Source organism: Myotis nattereri, assembly GCF_964212035.1.
Source record: "Myotis nattereri genome assembly, chromosome: 18".
Lineage (NCBI taxonomy): Eukaryota > Metazoa > Chordata > Mammalia > Chiroptera > Vespertilionidae > Myotis > Myotis nattereri.
The window spans coordinates 14,822,782-14,844,712 of NC_138093.1; the positions used below are offsets into that span (position 1 = coordinate 14,822,782).

Consider the following 21,931-nt stretch of genomic DNA (forward strand, 5'->3'; position numbering starts at 1 on the left):
TCCCTCCAGAATGCCAACAGTTTTAGCTTGGCACCCTCTCAAACCCAGCAACCTGGTGCACATCCAGGATGAAGCAACCTGTACTGTGTCTGAAGGGACCTGCATCTTCTGTGAAGCTCAGCATGTGGCCAACACCAGCAAGCTCCCTGGACGGAAAGCACCCACACTGGGGTCCAGACCAACTCAACACACATTTAGAGAGAGTGCCTACTGTGTGCAGTGGAAGGTGCCAGGCCCCTTCTCATTTGGGTCAAGTTCAAAGACAAGACAAGACTTGGGTGGGATGTGGGATGTGTGTGTGTGTGTGTGTGTGTGCACGCTCTTGCAAACACACAGGTTTATATGGGTATTGATATTGGATGGATGGGAAATCTGGCTTTTTATTTTTCTGGGTGTTTTTTTTCCCCCCTCCATCTTAATTGGGCTTTATGATTGTATAAGGTTTGGGAGGAAAGAACGACTGTTTTTGGCAAGTTGTGGGCAGCTCTCTTTTCCTTTTGCCATCCAGCGGCTCCCTCAGACAAAAGGAAAAGAGAGAGGTGTGCTCGAGGACCCCAGTGGTGAGGAGCCCACTCCCCAAGCCTCACACGCCCCCTCCCCCAGCAGGACCCTCTCTGGGCGGTTCACTGTTGGCCGCGTCAGCGCATGTGGCTCCCACTCCCGCTGTGAACACCTGAGATTGAGCGTGGATTTCTGTTCTCCACCAGCTCTGCAGCAAGGGCCCTGCCAGAGGTGTCGCTTCCTGTCATCTCAGCTTCCTGCTTCCAAGGAGAGGCACCTAAACAGAGATTAGATTTCTGGTTTCAAGGCATATCGAACCAAGCACGCTGAATGAACATGAGTTAGTTAAGTAGCTTGGACTCTCTTCTTTACATTCCCTGGTCTTAGCGTTCCTTGACGGCAAAGGGACCAGGAGAGAGCTGATTTGCATCTTAAGACCTATGGGTAATGCTTCTGGAGTGGGGAGGTTTATTTAGCAACTGCTTGAACTTGTGTACGGGGTCGGGAAGGAGGTGGAGCTGACCCCGATCGGGCTGTCGGAGAGTGGGGTGTGGGTGGTGCCCACTGCCACGCTGACGCCCCGGGCCTCGATGATGGCCGAGAGCAGCTGCTGCTGCTGCTGGCGCAGCGTGTCCGCGATGAGCACGGGCAGGGAATTGAAGCTGGCCGTGAGGTGCTCCAGCTTGGACTCCAGGCTCCCAATCTGCTTCTCCAGGTCCTCACTCCGATCGTTGAGCTCTGTGATTAAGTCATACATGACGTTCTGCATCTGGAGGAGGGGCAGAGGGACGAGAGTCAGGGGACCACAGGTCATCACAGAGCAATCTGCAGTGGCCAACGTGGAAAGTCCTCCAGATTCCAACAGGAGTAACTTCCACTCCAGCCACGCCCGGCGTGGCCCAGGTGGCTGCAGCTTACTTTCCGGGAGACACGGAGGCTCAAGGGGAACGCTGGGTTCCCCTCCCCCCATTACAAAAGTAACGCATGTCCTATATAATAAAAGGGTAATATGCAAATCGACCCCAATGGCAGACTGACCAGAATGACTGCTTGACCAGTCACGATGAGGCATACTGACCACCTCTTGGTCCCTTTCCCTGGCTGGCAGGCTCCCATCACCCAATGGCGAATGGAGAACTGGGGGTGAGTGGCAGGGGATGTGGGCCGTGCCAGACCAAGGCCCCTGTCCCATTGGTTGCCCTCACACACAGAGGGCAACCTGCAGTGGGGGCGGGGACAGTGAGTGGGCGGGAACAGCCAACCTCTTGGTCCTCCTGCCCCCCTCTCCCTGGCCAGCAGGCTCCGATCTATCGATCTATCGATCTATCGTCTGATGGCAAATGGGGAACCGGGTTTGGGTGGGGGGGAGGAGCGGGGCTGGCTGGCAGCCAGGGAAGATGGCCCTGGTTGCAGGCCAGGCCTAGGGACTGTATCCGCACATGAATTTCGTGTGCCAGGCCTCTAGTTCATTATAAAAAGATATTAGAGAATATGTATAATGGGAAAGAAGCAGCCCTTTTTTCTTAAATGGAGAGTTCTCATATTATTACTCCCAACTTTTAGTTCACATAGCGCTGGCCCCTGGTGATTAAAGTGACGCCAATGGTGGGGAGCAGATAAGGTGAGACGTGGGAGTGAGGTTCCTGGGTGTCTCCACACTCCCAGGTGCTCCTGAGGCAGCAAGGGCCGAGGGCCAGCTTGCCGGTCGCTCTGTGTCCTCCCGCCAGGTACTGTGGCTCTCGGGCTCCTGGTCATCTGCCAGTGACACCCTGATCCTATTTCATCAGAAACTTCAAACTACTCTGGAAGATGCAGAAACACTGGTGCCCTCAGGGGCCCAGGGAGTAGGAAATAAGGTGGGAGGGAGAAAAAAGGAGTAAAGGAAGGTGGCCAATATGAGAAACCAGAGAGAAGATGGGGGAAAGGGAGACTGAAAGCGTCTTCCTTCCAGCCGGCGACATGCCCACAGGAACTAACTGGTGCCCAGAGGGAGCCGTCAGAAGGGGGATGAAGGCCGGGCTGCCCTCGCACGCAGGACACTGTCCCCGGTGCCCTCGGAAGAGCGGGCGGCTTTGGAGTGAAAGTGCTTCCTCCATTCATTAGCAGTGAAGCACCTCCTCACCTTCCCAGAGTGCAAAACCCAAACACATCTGACCACAGGGCACCCCAAGGAGCTGGGCTGAGTCCGGCCCTGGGTCTCGGCCCCAGCGCTGCCCGTCGCCTGCTCCTGACCTCGGGACAGTCCATCACTTTGTTCCTTTGGATCTTGGGTTCCTCATCCACGTTCATAATCAGAACGACCATTCGCAAACCTTTTATAGTTTACAAGGCATTTTCACCCACTGGTCTCATTGGATCACTTACGCCTCTGAGGCTAGGAATTGCTTTTACATTTCAGCTGAGGGAATGGAAGTTAGCAAAGAGCCCCAGGCCTCCCAGCCCTGCCACCCGGCATCCAACACCACAGCCACCTGAGGCTTCCTCAGCAGGGGGTGAGGGGGGGGGTTGGAGGGTGGGGGGTGGGGGGGAGGGAGGGCAAAGAGCAGGGCTGGGAGGTGGGGAGCTGGGAGGAGAAGCACAGACAGGAAAGGGGGAGAACACGGCAGTCGTCTCCCCTGCGCGTTGCCTGGTGACCGGAGGCCAGGGAATGTGGACAAATGGGAAACATGCTGAGCTGCTGCCGGGACCTTGGGGAGACTCCCAGGAAGAAGACACAGCCTGGATGGCCGCCAGCATTCTCCTCTCCAGGCCTCACAGGGCGCCTGCCCTGCAGCCGTCTCCCCTAACCCTCTCCTCTGCACCCCTTCCTCCCAGATTATTGACCTCACTTCCCCACCCCATTCCCATGAGCCTCTTCCCAGTCCACGGAGGTTTTGCTGCACCCAGTCTGTTCTGCGCTCGCCCCACCTCTGTGAGAGGCTGTGGGTGGCGCTGAGGAAAAGCATTCCCTCCAGGTGAGAGGCAGGCAGGAAGCATTGCTGCTTCCAGAAGAAATATCCTGGGGCACGTTGCTGGGCCATTCCTGCATCTCACCGGGTGGGCCCCACGCCCTGTTAGCCTTACAAGACACTCCTCCTGGCCACAGCGGATTGGTCCAAGGGTGGACACATGACCCAAACCAGCCAGTCATCCCATCTCGGTGAGAGTTCAGCATGAGGATCCACAGGCGGCCGATGGCCTTTGCCGGTGGCTAGAACCAGAAGACTGACTCTCTGGACAGGGGCCTGCCACGGTCTGCTGTGGAGACAGGAGGCAGAGAAAGCTGGGGGGGCGAGGGGCGGGGGAGAAAAAGAGAGAGAACTGAAGCGGGCACTTGGACAGGAGAGAGCAGAAAGGGTAGGAGGGCTTTCCAGGGGGACTCCAGTTAGCTCCTTCCTCCAGTCTGCCCACATGCCTGCTCTGCGGGTCTGCCTGGAATGAGCCTTCCTTGTATCTTTATAATAAATGCCTCCACTTAAACACTGAGTCCCGGTGGGTTCCTGGTGAGGGACACACCCAAGGCCCCAGGGAGCTCCCTCCATCCCTCCACATGCCCCCTCCTCCGGCTCTCAGGAGCCCTGCATGCCCCTCTGCACCCTCCAGAGGCACACAGGCCTGTGGCTTCTCCCTGTACAAGCCACGCATTCCCTGGTCGGAGCCCCCCACCCCCCTGAGCTTGGGAGGCCCTTTGTCTGGCTGGATCCCTTCTCTGAACAAGGCGCGGCACATGGTGCAACAACCTGCCATTTCTCTGATTGCACCCTCTTTTCAAAGGGTGTTTAATTTGCCTGAGGGAGTTTCTCTTGCTCACCCGGGAACATGTGCCATTATGGTAATTGACATCTGCTGGAATATCCTGCTAGTCTGGCCCTGGGCTGCACACTTGATATATAATTTCTGTCAGGAGTCAGTGAGAAGGCCTGCAAAGGGGGAGGGGGGTGGAGGGGGTGCGGAGGTGGGGAGGCCCTCTGTTCAATGGCGCCTGTACTCAGCTGCGCCAGTGATTTGCAAGAGGAGCGCGCGTTTCTTTACAGTATTTACAGCAGTTCAGGGCCAGAAACGCAGAAGGACAGTGTGGTGTCCAGCCCTGGGGTTCTCAAGGGAGGACCCCCGTTTGTAGCATTTTAACGTTCATCACAGGCTATTTGCCTCTTGAGAAGGAAAGAAATGCACCCCACCCCCAACTCAGGGCAAGCAAAGCTGGTCTTTAAGGACCGAAGGATGCAAGGAAAAGAATGTCCGATGATACCAGCAAACCGGAAGGATTCTCCCGGTGTGATCTCGGCAGCACCGTGGCCATCAGTGTGCCCCGACCTGTGCAAACTCAAGCTCATCTTAGGAGCCCTCAGGGTACAGCCAATAGAGCAACACACTACAGAGATGGAGAGGGCAGCTAATGAATTGCAAGCAAAGACAAACCCGAGAGATTGAACTTGAGAAATAAACGCCAGGTTTTAAAAGGCGACAGGACACACGGGTAGCCTGCACCTGGGAAGGACTTGGACTGAGACCGTTTTGTAACGGAGGAGGCAGTGCCCCTTGCCTTCCTTGCCCTGCACTGTGCAGTGTGAACGTCAGCCACACCCGAGACGTCTAAAGGCCGGCACCTGAGGACTCCTTAGGACGGCTGCAGATGTGGCCACTCACCTTGGAGAGGTCCACCAGGGTGTTGGCTTGGTCGCTCAGCTTCCTCTGCTCCATCTTGACGCTCCTCAGTCTGCGGAAAAGAGTTGGGACGGCCGCGGTCTTCGAGTGCATGCGAAGGTTTAGCCCCACCAGCAGATTCCGCATTCCCATCAGCTCATCTGGTTTGGAACCCAGCGCGGGAACCTCAAACGTGGGTGACAACTGACCAGAATCAAGGGCTTGTCAGGTCCCCAGAAAGCAAATCCTCATCTCCACGCATGCTTGCCTCCAGTCACTTTGGGTTCTCACTGCTCCCGGATCATTTTCTGGCGTCTACGCCTTTGTCTACCCAGCGGTGGGGAACCTTTTTTTCCCCCACCAAGGGCCATTTGGATATTTATAACATCATTTGCGGGCCATACAAAATTACCAAGTTAAGAATTAGCCTGCTCTATTCGGTCAAACATTTAATGAACTCACCCCTGATGCCTTGGCAGGGTCAGGCCAAATGATTTCGCTGGCCTTATGCGGCCCAAGGGCCGCACGTTCCCCACCCCTGGTCTAGGCTATGCCTTCCACCTTGAATGCCCTACTTTTGGCCTTTCAGGGTTTCCCCAGAACTTCTAGGTCAGAATAACAGCTTTCACCCTCTATTTTCTCACTATGCTTTAAAAAACATGTCTCTTATAGGAAGCACCGACCACAATTTGTTCTGCTTGAGTTGTAACGTGGGGTGTGTGTGCATGTGAACTGTGAGAACCCTTATAGCCTCTTCCTCTAATTTTCACCTTCCATGGCAGCCTGCCCATGTCTGGCAGTGGCAGGTGCACCACATGAATAAACAGACTGGCCGGGGTCCCCTTTATTGCCCCCGGGGCTCACTGAGTGGGACAGAATGGATCTCTCCTATCCCCTGAGCGTGCAAGGAGGGGCGGGCCGAGCTGTGGGGTCCCACTCCTCCTAACCTGGCCGTCCGCTGGCCCAGCTTCCCCGCCTACTCACTGGTGGATCGCTTGGAGGAACTTCCTCTGGTGCTTCCTGACTTTGGCATGGTCGATCTTCTTCAGCAGCTTCGTGTGTTTGTAGATGAGCCACGTCTCCCGGAGGACGTTGGCTGCAGCGTTCTTGATCTACGGAAGAGTAAAGAAAGCGGGTTGCTGTCTGGTTCAGTTTCCTAATTTCACATCAGCCGTTTTCCTGTGTGCTGAGATAGCCTATCTCCTAAGGAAACGACTCTGCATGATTTGATTTCCCCAATCAAATCATGACCTCTGAGGGTGGGTGATGAACAGGCATCTCCTGCTGATCCTGTGCTGGGGGCAGTACCCTGGAGCCTGAAGTTGGGGGGGGGGGGTGATCCTTGCTCTTCCTTAATTATTTCGGGACTGCCTCCGACTGTTGTTGCTGGTGCTATATTTAGACAAGCTGCCTTAACAAGACCTGGGGGCCCGGGGCACCTTTTGAACAGATAACTATATACCGTTGCTGCCCATCGCACGCGGAGTTCCAGTGCAGAGACTCCCATGGTGCGTTGCTTGCATTCGGAGAGTCAACAGTTCCTATCAGCTGGAGGTTTTTAAGGGCCTTTGAGGAAAAGTCCTTCCCACCAAATGGAGCCATAGGTGCCCGCAAATCCACTGTTTCCGTTCCCAAACGGCCAAGCACATTTACCCCGCAATCTCGCCTGTGACTGTAAGTGGCATGAAGCTGAACTAATTGAAAGCTGTGTCTGAAAACTGGTGAAGACACTGAGGCGGGAAAACAGCTGCCCCTCTCCCTCCCCTGGCTCCCTCACGGTGCGCCGCGATCACACGCTCCAACATACGACGCTGTCACCGACTGACATGGAAAGCACGGATGTCACCCGGCCCGAGACTGAGCGGAGACATGTGAACGGCATGCAGATGGCTGGGGACAAAGCTGTATCCAAACACAGACATCCGCAGCAATTAGCACCAAGAGCCAGCGGAAACGTCTCTTATTTAAGCACACGCACAACGGCTTTCTGGTTAACCATTCCCCGGTCTGACAGCCACGCACGCTGGCCCAGGCCCCCAGGCCTGGGGCCTGGGATGAGTAGGTCAGCCCAGGAGAAATCAGGTCACCGGCCAGAAAAGATTTTAATAAAACTGGCGAGTCCAGGCTCGCTGCTGCAGATTGACATCAACAGATGGGACGTTGTTAAAATCCTGGGACATGTGGGGAGGCCGGGGGAACATTGTTTTGCAGGCTGAAAACTTTTGTATGTGTTTTCAAAATTTATGACTCAGGCTGGATTCCATTTTTCATCGGCCCAGAAGTGATGTTCTTAAAAGAACAGCTAAGTCTTCTCAGAAATGTCTAAGTGACATAAATAATGCTTTTTTCCGTTCAGTAAAAATCCACTATGACAACAGTTTTAATGACTTAATTGCCCAACTTGGGTAATTTCTTGCTTGGAAGGAAGCAGGTCATGGTGAGTATGAGCTGGAAAGTGAGCCTCCAGGTGAGGGGGGTGGGGGTGTCTCTGGGGTTCTGTCCAGGCCGCACAGAAGGGAACCCCTTCTCTCTGCATAGAGCAGTCTTCTGTAGGAAGAGGGCCATTTGACATGTGATCCCCTCAGTTTCCCTGGGTGCTTAGCCTCCAAGGAGAGCCTCACAAGAAAATAGCAGGAAACCCTGCCCTGGCCTTTAGGAGCCCAGCAGAGCCCTCCCTCCACGGCTCCTCGTCCCATGGAGTTAAGGCATAAAGTGCCGATGGGCCTCTGACAGTTGTCTCTGTGTCCACGTGGAATGAACATTTGCATTTGAAAAGCCTGCAGGTGGATTCTGGTTCCAGCAGTTAGGAAGCAGTTGAGGAGTAAATGCTTAATTACCTATAAGATGGGGAAAAAGAAGTCTTTTCTTTAAGGTTGATAGGAGGCCCAGAGGAGGCAACTACGGTGGAGCAGATCGTCTGAGGCTATACGTCAGCAGGCACAGGTCTGAGTACTTCATGTGCGTGGACTCAGTTAATCTTCACAACCACCCCATCAGGCAGGTACTAATATTATCCCCATTTTACAGATGAGGAAACTGAGACACAGACTGAGACCAGGAAGTTCTAAGTGGCAAATTGAGTCCAAGTGGATTTGTGTTACATACACAAACTGATATTGGTAATTATCATCTCTAGCCCAAACCCCTATTTAAAAGGGAACCACTTCAGCCCAGCGGGTGTGGCTCAGTGGTTGAGTGTTGACTCAGGAACCAAGAGGTCACCAGATCGATTCCTGGTCAGGGCACATGCCCGGGTTAAGGGTTTGAGGTGTGCAGGAGGCAGTTGATCAATGATTCTCTCAACGTTAATGTTTCTATCCCCCTCTCCCTTCCTCTCTCTCTCTCACTTAAAAAAAAAAAAATCAATAAAAACATATTAAAAAAATAAAAGGAAACAGCTTCAGAGATAGGCTTTGGGGGCCAGAATCACACAGCTAGCTAATGGCAAAGTCAAAACAAGAGCCAGGTCCAAGAGGAGCAGAAGGTTTTCATGTGGTCTGAAGAAAGACCTGCCTAGATTTTATCTCTACACAAACAAAATTATTTCCTGTTTTCCAGGACCAAGGAACTGGAAAGGACATTAGAAGATTTTTTAATCATCTTGGCCTCCACTTAGCAATATGACAGAGCAGGGAGTCCGTGTCCTACACTTAACTTCAGCCCAAATGCGAGGAGCTGAAATCACAGCGCAGCCAGGGCGGCTGAGAGAAGCAGTCCCATCATCTTTATGGGTCTGAACAGGAGGCCCCTGTGTATTCGGGGAACTGACGCTAAAGGCCAGCTTTGGTGCTGGCTCCGAAATTAATTGCCAGCAAACAGCCTGGCACAATGTTAAGGAGATCAATATCTGCAAGAGGAAAAGAAATAGGCTTTTAACTGCTCTGCGCTTTCCCAGGTTGACAGTAACTGCTACTGTGACCAGGGTCTCCCTTCAATTCACCTGGCAGATGAGTATCGTTAGGATGGGGAGCAGCTGAGGTCGTGTGCCTTTCTTGAGGTTCGCTGAGCCCCTGATGGGGCTTGGGTGCCCTCTGAGCTCTCCTGGTAGATGGGGGCACCAGGGCCAGAGGTGCTCCTGGGGGAGGGATGGGTCAGGGCACTGGGAGACCCTGAGCAAGATCGGCCACGACCAGATGGGGTCAGGAATGGTGAGAAGAGGGCCTTTGCGCGTGGAAGGCTGGCTGTTCTGTTCCCTGATCCATAAGCCTACGAGCTGATCGTTTTCTCCGCATATGTTCTCCACCCAAAAAATGTATGCTTTCATTCTGATGAACGCCAGGTGGGCTCACTGACCTGCACACTCTAGGAAGGGCTTTCAGACTAATGGGGGTTGAGCAAGGAAGTCATCCAAAGAAGATCTTGCAAGGAATAGTGACAGCTGACATTTACTGAGCACTTACTGTATGCCGGGCCCCGTGCTTGTGAAACACTTTGTGTTGGCAGTGTTCTATTAGCTCTCAGAAAAACCGCACGAGTGGATGCAATTATTGTCTCCTCCTTGGACCTGTTACTAAATCTCCCTGAGACTCAATTTTCTCATTCCTTCCTTCAAAAGACCTTCGCCAAGACACTGTCCCAGGAGGTGAGAAGACCAAGACGCACAGCCCGATAACATCCAGGCCCCCGTGGGGTTTGTAATCTTGTGGAGACAGCAGGCAGCTTGTCATATCTCCTCAGAGAAAAAGACGGCGGCGAGCTATCTCGAGAGGATGCAAGTGCGACAGATCTGAAAAATGGGGCTGGAGTGTTGCTTCAATGAGAATGCACTCCCAACGCGGAGCACGGAGCCCGGCCACAATGCTCTTTATGTAGCTTCATGAATACCCGCTCCCCCCAGGTGAAGGTCAGCTTCTTCTTCCTCACTGCCTCCTAACAAGAGAGAACATTGAACAGAACACAGAATTCTGTCCCTTGAGCTCTTGGCCATATCATCCAGGTCCAGGGCTGGCTCGGGCCGCCTCCCTGCCAGGGTAACGGGCCACTTGGTAGTTATTACAGAGGGACTGCAGGCTGCAGAAGGAACACGAGACAGGGCACCTTGTTGGACTCCCCATGTCTCCAGAAGCCACAGGCAGACCTGGGCGCTCCCCTGGGGGACATCTTTAGCATGGGGGGGGGGGGGCGGGGCGGGAGGCTGGAGAAGAGGAAGGGCGGTGGGAAGATCAGCCTGCGAGGTGAGTGTGCCTTAACTTTAACAAGTACTCAAGTCGCATTTAGATGAACTGAGAGCTGATGAACATCACAGTCTGAGAACCTAGAGCCAGCTCCATTGGACACTTGGCTGGGGAGCAAGGCCCGCCCCTCTTCCCCCTCTGCCAACCCCTCCTCCTCCCCCCTCAGCCACCCTGACTTCCTGCAGCTGCCATCTCTTTCACCTCCTTACTCTTCCCTCTCTCCTTCCTTCCCCATCCCTTCTCAGGCCTCCCTGTCTATCTCACCTGGAAGCAGCCCAGGAGATGGGGGCAGGAGCAAGAAGAGATGTATTTCTGCAGTTCAAAGTTGGAGTCTGAAGCTCTTCCCCATAGCAGCACGGTAATGAATGGTGGCGATTTCTATAATGCTATTCACGTCACGCTCAGTGAGTCTGGAGGTAACCCGGCTTTTTTCTCCAGCAGCCCCGGAACCCTAACCACCAGGCTGAGTTCCAGGGAACTGACTGCTCTGGGAAATCCACTGGGTGATGGCTGGAGAGCTGCCCGCAGGCCTGAGGACAAACTGCAGCCCCCGCTAGGACCCGGCTAGCTGTTATGGCCAGGCCACCCTGGCCCTCACTGGGCCGGAGAGCCACATTCCTAAGGATGCTCCCAGCTCAAACACTGTTTCTATGTCTACTGTCCCACCCTTGTCTGGGGCAGAGCCCTTGTGGGTAATAGAATTTACAGTCCCCTTCTGGGGAGAATTAGCATTCCCGACAACTGCTCCATCGATTCTCTGATACATTTTAAAGAGATTAAGACCTGTTATGGGAATCCACTCTTGGGACCAACCAGCTGTCAGCCACCAATCTAGTGTCCCTTAACCAGACTTTCTGAACCTGGTACAACACTGATGACTTGTCTTTTCCTATAAAAGACCTGACCATGAGGAAATCTTTGAATCAGTCTGCTGAGAGAAAAAAATCTGCTTTTCCCAGCAGGATTGTGATAACACTTTGACATATGCTCAGAATTAGAAGTTTTCTTTCGCACTGTTCAGTAGGTATACAGGGATGACTGAAGGTTTCTGAGCAGGTGCTAATGTGTTCAGAGCTAAGTCTTAGAGGCTAAGGAGACCCACGGGGAGGCAAAGCGGAGGATGACTGGGTTAGAGCGGTGATGGTGCAAGACCGAGGTGATGGTGGCTTTAGGCATGGCGGGGCAGAGGGCATGGAGAGGGCGGCGGGCATGAGCAGCCGTGGCCATGGCAAGGTCAGCTCAGGCTCAGAAACTGCTCGCAGCCCTGTGGGTCCAGATGGTACTAGTTTTTCAGGCGTGGGGAACAGTGACATCATTAGCTGACCAGGGAAGTCAGGAGAAGGAACTAATTAGGGAAGATGTGGGTATGGCTTCATGGGGGAAAGGTACTTGGGTGAAGTATTTGGAGCGAGAACCCCTTGTGGCAAGGACAAAGAGACACAATCCTCAGGCGGTGGCACACGCCGGAGACGTGAAGAGTAGGTGTGGCCAACAGGACGGCTCCTGTCCATGGTGCCTCTTAAGCCAAGTGTGTCCCTGGGCAGCGTGTCTTGCCTTTAGAAAGGAGAGGTGCTCTGTGAGGGCAGGGACCAGTCCCCCCAGAACACAGTGTGGCGTCCAGCAGGCGACCCTGTGATGGATGTGTTTAGTTACCTAACACAGAGAGATGGGGACCTGGAGCGTCGAGTGGGAGGAAAGATGGGGAGCTGGCGTCTTTTTTGCAGTCTCTCTGTGTGTCATTGACATACATGTTATCGAACGGCCTAGCGGTGAGCAATACATTAGAATTACAGAACAGCAAAGGCGGTAACCTGCAAAGTCAGTGTGAGAAGGCCCGAGGGCATGGACACAGACAGGATGCCGCGTCAGGGTGACAAGTGATACAAGCGGGAGAAGAAGAGCCGTGGGATGTGGGAGAACCAGAAACCGAGTTCTTACTCCCCACCAATAAACACGTAAAAATCGTGTGACTCAACTGGCCAAGGCAGGGTGATCAAACACTGGAACGAGTGTTTTTGTGATTAATAGGTTACAGTTCTCTTTTTGTTTTTTGTTTTTTTGCTTAGGTGTTTGAGGAATGAAGGTTGCACGCACTTGTAAGAGGTAAGAGGTTGCTTTTAACTGCGAAATTGAATTGTCCCCTCCTGAGAGTCAGAGCTGGTTCCGCCCACAACTGGATGTTTCTCTGAGATCATTTCTCTGAATAGACTGAGCCTAGCATCGCTTTGACCCATGAGCCACTCCGGCTGGACACGCTGGGCCTTTTGGAGGGGACAGAGGACAGACGGGGCGACCCCAGGGAGAGGGAGGTGGGCCTCCCTGAGCAGGCCAAGCTTGCAGCCAGTCTCCGCACTCAAGGTTGTCCCAGAACCTTTGGGAGTCCCAGTCCCTCCAGCTTTGGGAATACCTCCCTGTCAGAACCATGGCTTCTGTGTTGTTTGGCTCTCTGGAAAAAGATACTTGACATCAAAAGGACATCTCAACAGATGGAGAGTTTTGAGAGAAGTGAGATGTTATGCGATTACAGCGGTGCCTTGCACTCACGAATGAGCAATAAATGTTTGCTGATTTGATTCTCAGGCCTACTTTTCCAGGAGAAAGTGGACTGACTTGAGGAGGATGGTAGAGAATTGTTTCTGAAAGATTGACATGAGCCACCACAATCTCATCTCCTTGGCAATTGTGCTGCAGGAAAATTGTTTACTTTCCTGTCAGGGGAGGGAGCTGGCTTTCCTCGGCTTTATTTTCCTCTGGAGTCTGATAGACGGAGTGAAAAATGGAAGACGAAGGAATGACATGAAACACAGAGCATCCCCTTGGTTGCAGAAAGCAAACCAGAGCAGGGAGACTGTCCATGCCTCAGCTTCAGAGGAGGTTTTAGAGGCCAAACTCGTTGGCAGTCACTCCTGCACGTAATTGTTTCAGGGAAATAGATGCAAGTGTACTTGCACAGCGGTGCTCCGAGCTCCTCTGTGACTTGCTCGGTGCCAGGCATAGCTTCTGCTTGCGTTACAGTCACGGGGCTGAACCAGAGGAGCCGGGTCCCAGGGTTGTGGGTGAAACCCGAAGGGCCCACCCCTGGGTACAATCCTGCCCTCTTGATGTTATGAATTACGTTTTCTTTTGTACAATGGACAGCTCAGGCCCACCATGTACCATATGCAGTAAATCCTCACTTAACGTTGTCGACAGGTTCTTAGAAATGCGACAAAATGATGTGTAACAAAATCACTGTGCTTGGCCGGCGTGGCTCAGTGGTTGAGCATTGAACTATGAACCAGGAGGACACGGTGTGACTCCTGGTCAGGGCACATGCCTGGGTTGCCGGCTCCATCCCCAGTAGGGGGCGTGCAGGAGGCAGCCTATCAATGATTCTCTCTCATCATTGACGTTTCTCTCTCTCCCTTCTTCTCTGAAATCAATAAAATATATTAAAAAAACAACAACACCAAAATCGATGTTACCTTAGCACCAACAAGAATGAAGTCACGCCCTAACCCGTTTGGCTCAGTGGATAGAGCGTCGGCCTGCGGACTGGGGGGTCCCAGGTTCGATTCCGGTCAAGGGCATGTACCTGGGTTGCGAGCACATCTTCAGTGGTGGGTGTGCAGGAGGCAGCTGATCGTTGTTTCTCTCTCATCGATGTTTCTAACTTTCTATCCCTCTCCCTTCCTCTCTGTAAAAAATCAATAAAATATATATTTAAAAAAAAAAGAATGAAGTCCCTATGACATTACACCAACATTATAACAAAACATCATCATCCAAGGCCCTGCCGCACAACCATCTGCATGTCATCAACATCAGAATATGTGCCTGCACCCGCTCCTTTTAACAACTGTGGAGGCTCTTAGAGAACCCGATACATGTAATCAAAGACCAAACAATCATGCACCATAAATAATTCTGCCGAGAACCGGCGTGGCCTTGGCAAGAGCGCACTCTCCCCTGCCTTCTCCGGGAGCTGGCTCGTCCTCGGCCATCCTCCTCTCTCTCTGTTCTCCCCTCCCGCCTTGGTCTCTATTTCTAACACATCTTTACTGGGCTGCAGCATTGGTCACTGACACTTTTCTCTAGCTTTCAAAAACCCAAATCAGCCTGGCTGGCGTGGCTCAGGGGTTGAGGGTCAACCTAGGAACCAGGGGGTCACGCAGTTCAATTCCTGGTCAGGGCCCATGCCCCGGTTGCAGGCCTGATCCCCAGTGTGAGGCCTGCAGGAGGCAGCCGATCAATGATTCTCTCTCATCATGGATGTTTCTCTCTCCCTCTCCCTCTTCCTTCCTTTCTGAAATTAATAAAATTATTATTTTTTAAAAAAATCAAAATTCGGTTGGGCCTTCTAACCCACTTCGGTCCTAAATGAGAAGCCCTTGCTATGGCGGCCAAGGCCCACACAGGGTTTGGATTCTCGCTCATCTCAGAAAGAGGAGGTTGCGCAGGGACTCCTTTGTTCCGCCTGCAGCTCTACAGAATGTCCCATCGGCGCTGTCGTGTCACGCACGGCTCCCGCCTGCCTGCTGCCGTCTCTTCCGAGGGGCCTTTTCTTCCCTGACAATGCCGTGGGGTGTCAGGCCCAGCGCGCTCCCCCTTCCTGCACATTTCCAGTGTTCATCCTTCGGAACCATTCGCACCGGGTACAAGTGAGAGGCGGCAGCCAGTTACAACCCAAAGGGGGAGAGCCGGATACTGACATTGTCTGGGAACGGGAGCTCTACAGCGACGATCCTCTTTAATGACATTTTTGAAAGGATTGGATTTAGACACAGTTCCCATTGCGTGTTTAAGACTCTCGACTGCCCTTCCTAATGAGGCTCATGAAAATATTTGAGCATAAACACAACCGCTGCCTCACGCTGGGTGATTTATTCAATTACCACGAGGCAAGGGAGCGGGCTGCACCCCGTGTGCTTCGGATTTAACTATCGGGAAAGCGCTTTGGTTGCCGGCGCCGTGCGCAGCCATTTAACAGAAGACTCGCCCCTTTTGTGGAGGCTGTTCGCAGGGGCCTGGGGCTCCCTCCAGCCTCCCCTGCAAGGAGTCACCCCCGTCTACACCGCGTGACTGACTGCTGCCCTTCCGATCGGCTTCCACGCGGGTCTGAAGCCCCCCGCCCCCCGTGAAGGCGCGAGCAGCGGCGTCTTACCCTCTTGGTGAGCTGCGTGTCCATCATGAAGTTGTGCACGTGCTTCTCCGCTTTGGTGAGCTCCAGCTTTCGGGCCACCACGGCCACCACCAGGGCGGTGCAGCCCGCACCCTGTGGGGGGACAGCAAGAGGACCGGGGAGAGAGCAACATCATTAAGAGGCAAGGGTCAGGCGGGAGGCTCAGGGTGCCCCCGGGGCCACTGTGGGGTTCCGGGAGTGGAGCGGGGCCCTGAGCCCTCTGGCCGGTCAAAGCCACCTCACCTGCCCGGGCCCTGCTTCCTGCCCCGCGAGAAGGTCTGCATCGCCCTTGGCTTAGCTGCCGAGCCGGAGTCTTCATGGAACTGGCTAGTTCCCCATGAAGCAGGACTCCCAAGGGGCCTGAAGCTCTGGGGGACGGAACATGCAGCCGTCCGGCCACCTGCCAGGCTGTGCGGGGGACACGGCGGGGCTGGCACACACAGGCCCCGCTCCCTCATGCGTGTCCCAATCCCACTGCGGCTTCCAGACCAGGGGGCCCGGAGGAGAGGCCACACACACGCTGGAGGGAGCATGGCTGCTGCGGGCAGAGTTTTCCTGTAAATAATCTAATAAAGAGGGAACGCGTTCCCCCCAGATCGCCTCCCAGGGGAGCACTGGTTGGCCCGAGCCTGTTCTCTCCACGCTGCTTGCTCCTCAGTTGGGGCTTTTTACCCGCAGGTCTAGGCTCTGACTCAGCACAAGGAAGTGATTCTTTCTCAGAGATTTTTAAAGAGGATGACAATCTTGCCTCCGACCAGGATTTTAAGGGAACTCGCAGGGGCCTCAGTACTTCGCAGAGCAGCTTTCCTATTCTGCCCAGGTAGGTCCATTGCAGGGGGTATAGGGGAGGGTGAGCAAAAAAGCAGGTTCCCCTGGACTCATGCTCTCTCCTACTCCCCTGGGCGCGTGCTTGACTGTCTGAGCTTACCCCTCCCCTGCAGCCGTCACCCTTGTCCTGCAACCGGCCCGGCCCGACCTCCACGCATGGAAGGAGATGACGCGCTCAGCAAAGCCCACAGTCTAATCCTCGGCTGCAACAATAGAGTTGCCACAGAGCCCAGCTTAGCAGTTGAGGTTCAAGGACTGAAGGACTCAACCAGTGACAGTTCTGGCTCATCAGGTCTCACAGAATGTGTGAGACATGGTGAAGAATGTTCTCAAAGGTACATTATCTGGACCCGAGTCGGGAGGAGCGGATCCGGGTAGAGCAGTGCCTACTGTCTCCTCTGCAATCTCTCTTCCCTTCTCGACAGGTTGGCAAAGGCGAGTGTAAGGTTTTGGCAGGGCTGAAGTTGGCAAAGCTCCCCCTTAGCTTTTCACAAGGTTCCCACGAAACAATCTCATGGCTCTCGGTACATTTGGTCATTTGGTCAGCCACCCCTTGGCCACCCATTTATAGCACAACAAACGGAGCCTTTCTTTTCTGACCTCAATTTCCTCTCTTGTTCAGGGACGGCCGTGTTGCCTTGGCATCTGTAACTTAGAAGAGACTCTGGGCCCAGTTTTCAAAGGAAATGTATGGGCAGTTGGGCAGCCTGGTCTGTGGCTGTAATCAAGTTAGCCAGGCCTGCCTACACACACACACACACACACACACACACACACACACACACACACACACTAGCTTAAAAGAAGCTGTCCTAGGGGGCACAGGTGTGCTCCATTCCGCTCAACCAGATCAAGTATAATCACTCTCCTTTACATGGAGTTCCAAAGGTACTTTGGGCTGAAGGCCCAAAAAAGGGGGACATATCATGGTGGTGAAAATGGAGCATCAGATGGAGAGGGCTCTCCCAGGCTCCGTCCTCTCTCCTCTCCCTGGGTCCAGGCAAAACTCGATTTAAATCAGCCCCGAGAGCCGGGGGCAGAGCAAGCCTGACGGAGTTGCCCTGCTTACCGTGCCACTTAGGGAATTTCATCCAATCTCTCCCGAATGTCCAGGGTCAGGATGGAGTGCTCCGTGGCCCTGCCACAGCCCGCAGTGCGGCAGCTTGAGTGCAGGGGGCTTCTAATGAGAAGCCAGGGCAGTGATGGCGAACCTTCTGAGCTCGGCGTGTCAGCATTTTGAAAAACCCTAACTTAACTCTGGTGCTGTGTCACATATAGAAATTTTTTGATATTTGCAACCATAGTAAAACAAAGATTTATATTTTTGATATTTATTTTATATATTTAAATGCCATTTCACAAAGAAAAATCAACCACAAAAGTGAGTTGGCATGTCACCTCTGACACGCGTGTCATAGGTTCGCCATCACTGAGCTAGAGTGTTTCCACCAAGGAAACATCCATCGTATATGATTAAGATGCATTCCTGCATGGAGGCAGGAGGGTGGACTAGATGATGTTTCCCCGTTTCTTTCTGTTTAAAAATGTCAAGACTCCCTTATAGATATCTCTCTGGAGGATGCTGGGCTCTTAACCCCTAATTCTAACTTGAATAGAGAGCAGTGGGCTATTCCCAGCTTTATTTTTCTTTTAGAAAATCCATCCTCTGGATGTAATTAAGGAAGTAGCCAATAAGGAAGGCTAACTTGGTCCTTTCCATTAAGAAGCAGCCTTGTAAAGGTGGGGCCAGACATCTGCAGCCGTCAGAAGGTGGTGGGCAGTGTGCTGAAATCCACATTGGAGAGAGAGAGAGAGAGAGAGAGAGAGAGAGAGAGAGAGAGAGGAGAAGGGAAGGGGAAGTGAAGGAAAGAGGGGATGCGGAGAGAGAGAGCTGGAGTGGAGACTGCGATGGGGAAGAAGTTGTGCTCCATCCTGAACAGCATGGGACAGAACAGGGAAAGAGGAAAGGACAAGCAGAGGCATCAGAAAAAAGGATGGGCCGGAACCGGTTTGGCTCAGTGGATGGGGCGTCGGCCTGCGGACTGAAGGGTCCCAGGTTCGATTCCGGTCAAGGGCATGTACCTGGGTTGGGGGCACATCCCCAGTGGGAGATGTGCAGGAGGCAGCTGATCAATGTTTCTCTCTCATCGATGTTTCTAGCTCTCTATCTCTCTCACTTCCTCTCGGTAGAAAATCAATAAAATATATTAAAAAAAAAAGAAAAAAGAAAGAAGAAAAAAGAAAAAAGGATGGGCCGGTGGGACTGAGAAAGGAAGGCCGGAAGAACAAGGAGCCGAAGGCTTCAGTCAAAGTTAATGGTCAACTCTGGCTCTTCAGAGGAAATAAAGCCAGTGTTGGGGGACCCCCTCCCTGCTGTTGTGCTCACTCTAAGTGGTATAATGATCACTTTGGGGGCTCATGAGCCTTTTTACTCACAGCTTATCAGTCTGATGTTCCCGCAGTGGCAGTCTGGGAATCCTTGTGGGATGCGGCAGCGATGTGGGTTGGTATTAAGAGAGAATTTGCCAAGGACTTGGGCTGATTTGGGGGTGTGACAGTGCACGCTGTCCTAGCGTGGAATCTCAGAAATGGCTGGCGGACAGAGGGGGGCGTGCGAGGAGAGGATGGACGGGGGCAGACAGAAAAGGGCCAGCAGCTGCTGGGCTGACTTCCATGGGGTCAGACTGTGGAGATAGTCCATGACTCAGACTGTTGCCTTCAGATGTGCCAAGCCCTGAATCACAGTTGACACCAGCTGGATTCCCTGGGCCTTCTCTACCTCCTATTTCCACGGGAGGGTGGGAGGAGGAGGTAGGGTCCACCTCTAATGAGGTCACACTGTCCAGGGTACATGATGAGCAGGAGCACAGGAGTGAGCGAGCGGGGGGGGGGGGGGGCGGGGGGGGGAGGGAGAGAGAGAGAGAGAGAGAGAGAGAGAGAGGCTGGCAGGGGATGAACAGGCCTAACTCATCTATGGATTTGGACCCAAATCAGAGACCCAGGCTCCTCTACACGGCTCCTCCCACTTCTTGTTTCCAAGACACATTTTCCAGCTGGAAAACCTTAGACTCTGGAAAGACGAGTCTCCCCAGGGGGAAAGTATGAGGTGCTCTTCACTTAAGGAGCAGAAAAGAAAAGAAGGCATAAATGAAAGTGACAAATGGAGGAGGGAAGCCTGGAGGATGTGCGGTTGGATTCTATTTCTGCCACAGATTCCATGTAACAACTAAAATAACATCAATTGGTTTGAAACCAAGGTGTTTTAGGGGAGAGGCTCATTCTTCTAAAACTGACATTAAGCAGATGTCTCACTGAGCCCTCTCTTCCCTCCTCCCCAAATGACTCAGTTTGTTCTACCTTGTGCTTCGTCCCCGCTTTCCTTTGCAGTTCAAAGGAGCATCCCTCATGCCGCCCCGGGGAAGCTCAGGGTGCCCGGGGGACATCCTGGAAGCTTTGGTCTCTTTGTCCGGAACTAGGAAAGGCCCACAGGGCGAGTCCGGTTTTAGAAAATGGCTCCATGGACACAGGGCTCCTGCCGAGCAGTCTTGGGGTCCCCAAAGGTTCCCCAGGTGCCTGCAGGCCTCTCAGTAAGGGGAGCTGTGATTTCCCCAGCCCGGAGTGAAGCAGGGAGAGCTCTCCGTCTGCCTGGTAACGGTCATCGTCAAACCCTCGGCGGACCCTGGCAAACCTGCTTTAGCAGCTGAAGTCTTTCAAACGCCCGAGGTCTGTGCCAACAACGTCAAGTTGCTCAGACAATTATAGACCCTGCTTAATGGTTGATAATTACCCCGTTACTGGGATTGCCAAGAGAAAACAATGATTAAGACTATTTGCAGCCCGCACACACAAATCTTCCCTTCCCCTTCCCAAGCAGGCCTTGTCTTGGCCTGCATGGTGTCCATGGCAACCAAACAGGAAGCCCGTACCTTTCTGAAGGCACTTGCAATAATAATTCTGAGATGCACACAGTGCTGGGAGGCGGGGGTGGGGGGTGGGGAGGGAGGGGGGGGCGCGAGAGGACTTTCAGCAACCAGAAGCCCTGGAAAGGAGTGACTCAGCTAGAAAGGTCACGTTGGTTAGAAAAGTGACCCTGGGGTTCCACACGGTGGCTGACCCCAGAGTGAGGCCACGGACTGTAATTTGGGTGAAAACCCTGAGATGAATGGAGGAAGCCCCCTGCACGCACAACTCCTGTGTAGAGAGAGGTACAGGTGGGTGCATCAGGGCTCATGCAAAAGGAGAAGATGGAAGTTGTGTTGTGCTTTTAATATGGGAGGTGCTATCGGTGCCTTCTCGTCCATTTGTTCTCCCCACTTGGACCACAGCTCTCTCCGCCAGGAGCACACGCTCCCTTCCAGGGGCCTGCTGCGGAACTGGAGCGAACACGGGTGCCGGGTGCCGAAGGCCACCCTCTCAGGAGAGGCCGGGAGGGGCCAAGGGTCCGCCTGCCACTCAGCTGTGTCAGAGTGGAGGCCGGGAGGTGCCTGCCAGAGGGAAGGAATCAGGGAAATGGCGAGGGGGCCGCTTCTTGGATGGGGCGCAGCTGCTGGCTGAGAGGGAGAATGGCTGGTATTTAAAAACAACAGAGGCTCCCAGCAGGTCCATCCACCTCGGGCCACCCACCCCTCCGCCTGCCTGCTTGCTCCTCCGTGCGCCCTGGTTCCGAGGCACGAAGCCCACAGCCCAGGAGGGGCTCAGAGACAGGAAGGCGCTGGCCTCCAGTCCTTTCTGAGAGAACAGATCGCTCCCCGGTCTCCTGGTGACAGCTGGCGCGGGGCCAGGCAGACTCCTACTAACCAATGGGAGGGGTTCGTTCCACGGCCTCACTCTCACCCAGGATTTAGCCAACCCTGTGCTAGACCTGCCTGCCTGCTGGTGCGCCCCTGGCCTGGATTTCCGTGGGAAAGGGAGGGGACTGTGCCCAGTGGTGACATGCCAGCCCTGGGCCCTCCTGCTCACAGGGCCACTGCCCAGGCCTCTCCTGAGCTCCGCTGCCTTGACATGTGATCAGTCCCAGGAGGCCCCCACCTCTGGTGAGGAGTTAATCCCTTTCCACCGCAGAAAGAAAGCCCTTTTCATTGCCGAAGGTGGATCGTTTTTCCTCCTGGGAGAATGAATGGAACCTGAGGGGCCCTGGAAGGAAGGCTTTCCCCGGGCGAATAATGGGGCTGCAGGGAAGGCTCGCCGGGGGAAGCCACCAGGAGGCCTAGGACAGCCACAGGCATCCTGTCCACCCTCACCCCCCACCGCACCCCCACGATGCCCGGCTGACGGGTGCTTCCTCCTCTGGAGCCTGTGTCTAGGATTCTAGGAAGGAGGCTCAAGAGCAGTGGCTGCCTGGCCTGGACCTAAAGCTCAACAAGGCCGAGGAGCCCCATCCCCTGGCCCGGGAAGGTGGGGTGGAGGCCGGGGGACGCGAGGACCCGCCTACCCCGCCGGCCTGTGCAGCGCCCCATGCTGACAGAGCAGGTTCGCACAGAGCGTCGCCATCCCTGGGGAGGGCAGGGCGGGCCTCCCGTCCTCGCTCTGACTGGGGAATGCCGGGGTCCGGCAGGCGGAGTGCCCTGCCCGGAGTCCCCAGGGAGGACAGCCGTGGGAATTCAGACCCTGATCCTGATGCCCCCTCCAGGTCCTCCCACACACG

At 54.1% G+C, this 21,931-nt stretch overlaps 1 protein-coding gene across 4 annotated transcripts in view; it reads right to left on the reverse strand.

The window, feature by feature from the left end:
- Positions 1 to 361: 361 nt before the first annotated feature.
- Positions 362 to 21,931, reverse strand: part of KCNN3 (potassium calcium-activated channel subfamily N member 3) — a 135,366-nt gene continuing 113,796 nt past the window's right edge. For 2 of the 4 annotated variants that reach the window (XM_081112920.1, XM_081112919.1), the window contains exons 5-8: positions 15,442 to 15,552; positions 6,109 to 6,236; positions 5,128 to 5,197; positions 948 to 1,270 (exon numbers count right to left, since the gene is read on the reverse strand). In XM_081112920.1, the coding sequence (XP_080969046.1) occupies positions 974 to 1,270; positions 5,128 to 5,197; positions 6,109 to 6,236; positions 15,442 to 15,552 (606 nt within the window). In that variant the 3' untranslated portion in view covers positions 948 to 973. Of the gene's footprint in view, positions 779 to 946; positions 1,271 to 5,127; positions 5,198 to 6,108; positions 6,237 to 15,441; positions 15,553 to 21,931 lie in introns of those variants that run through there. The other 2 variants (XM_081112918.1, XM_081112917.1) reach the window with 2 other exon arrangements.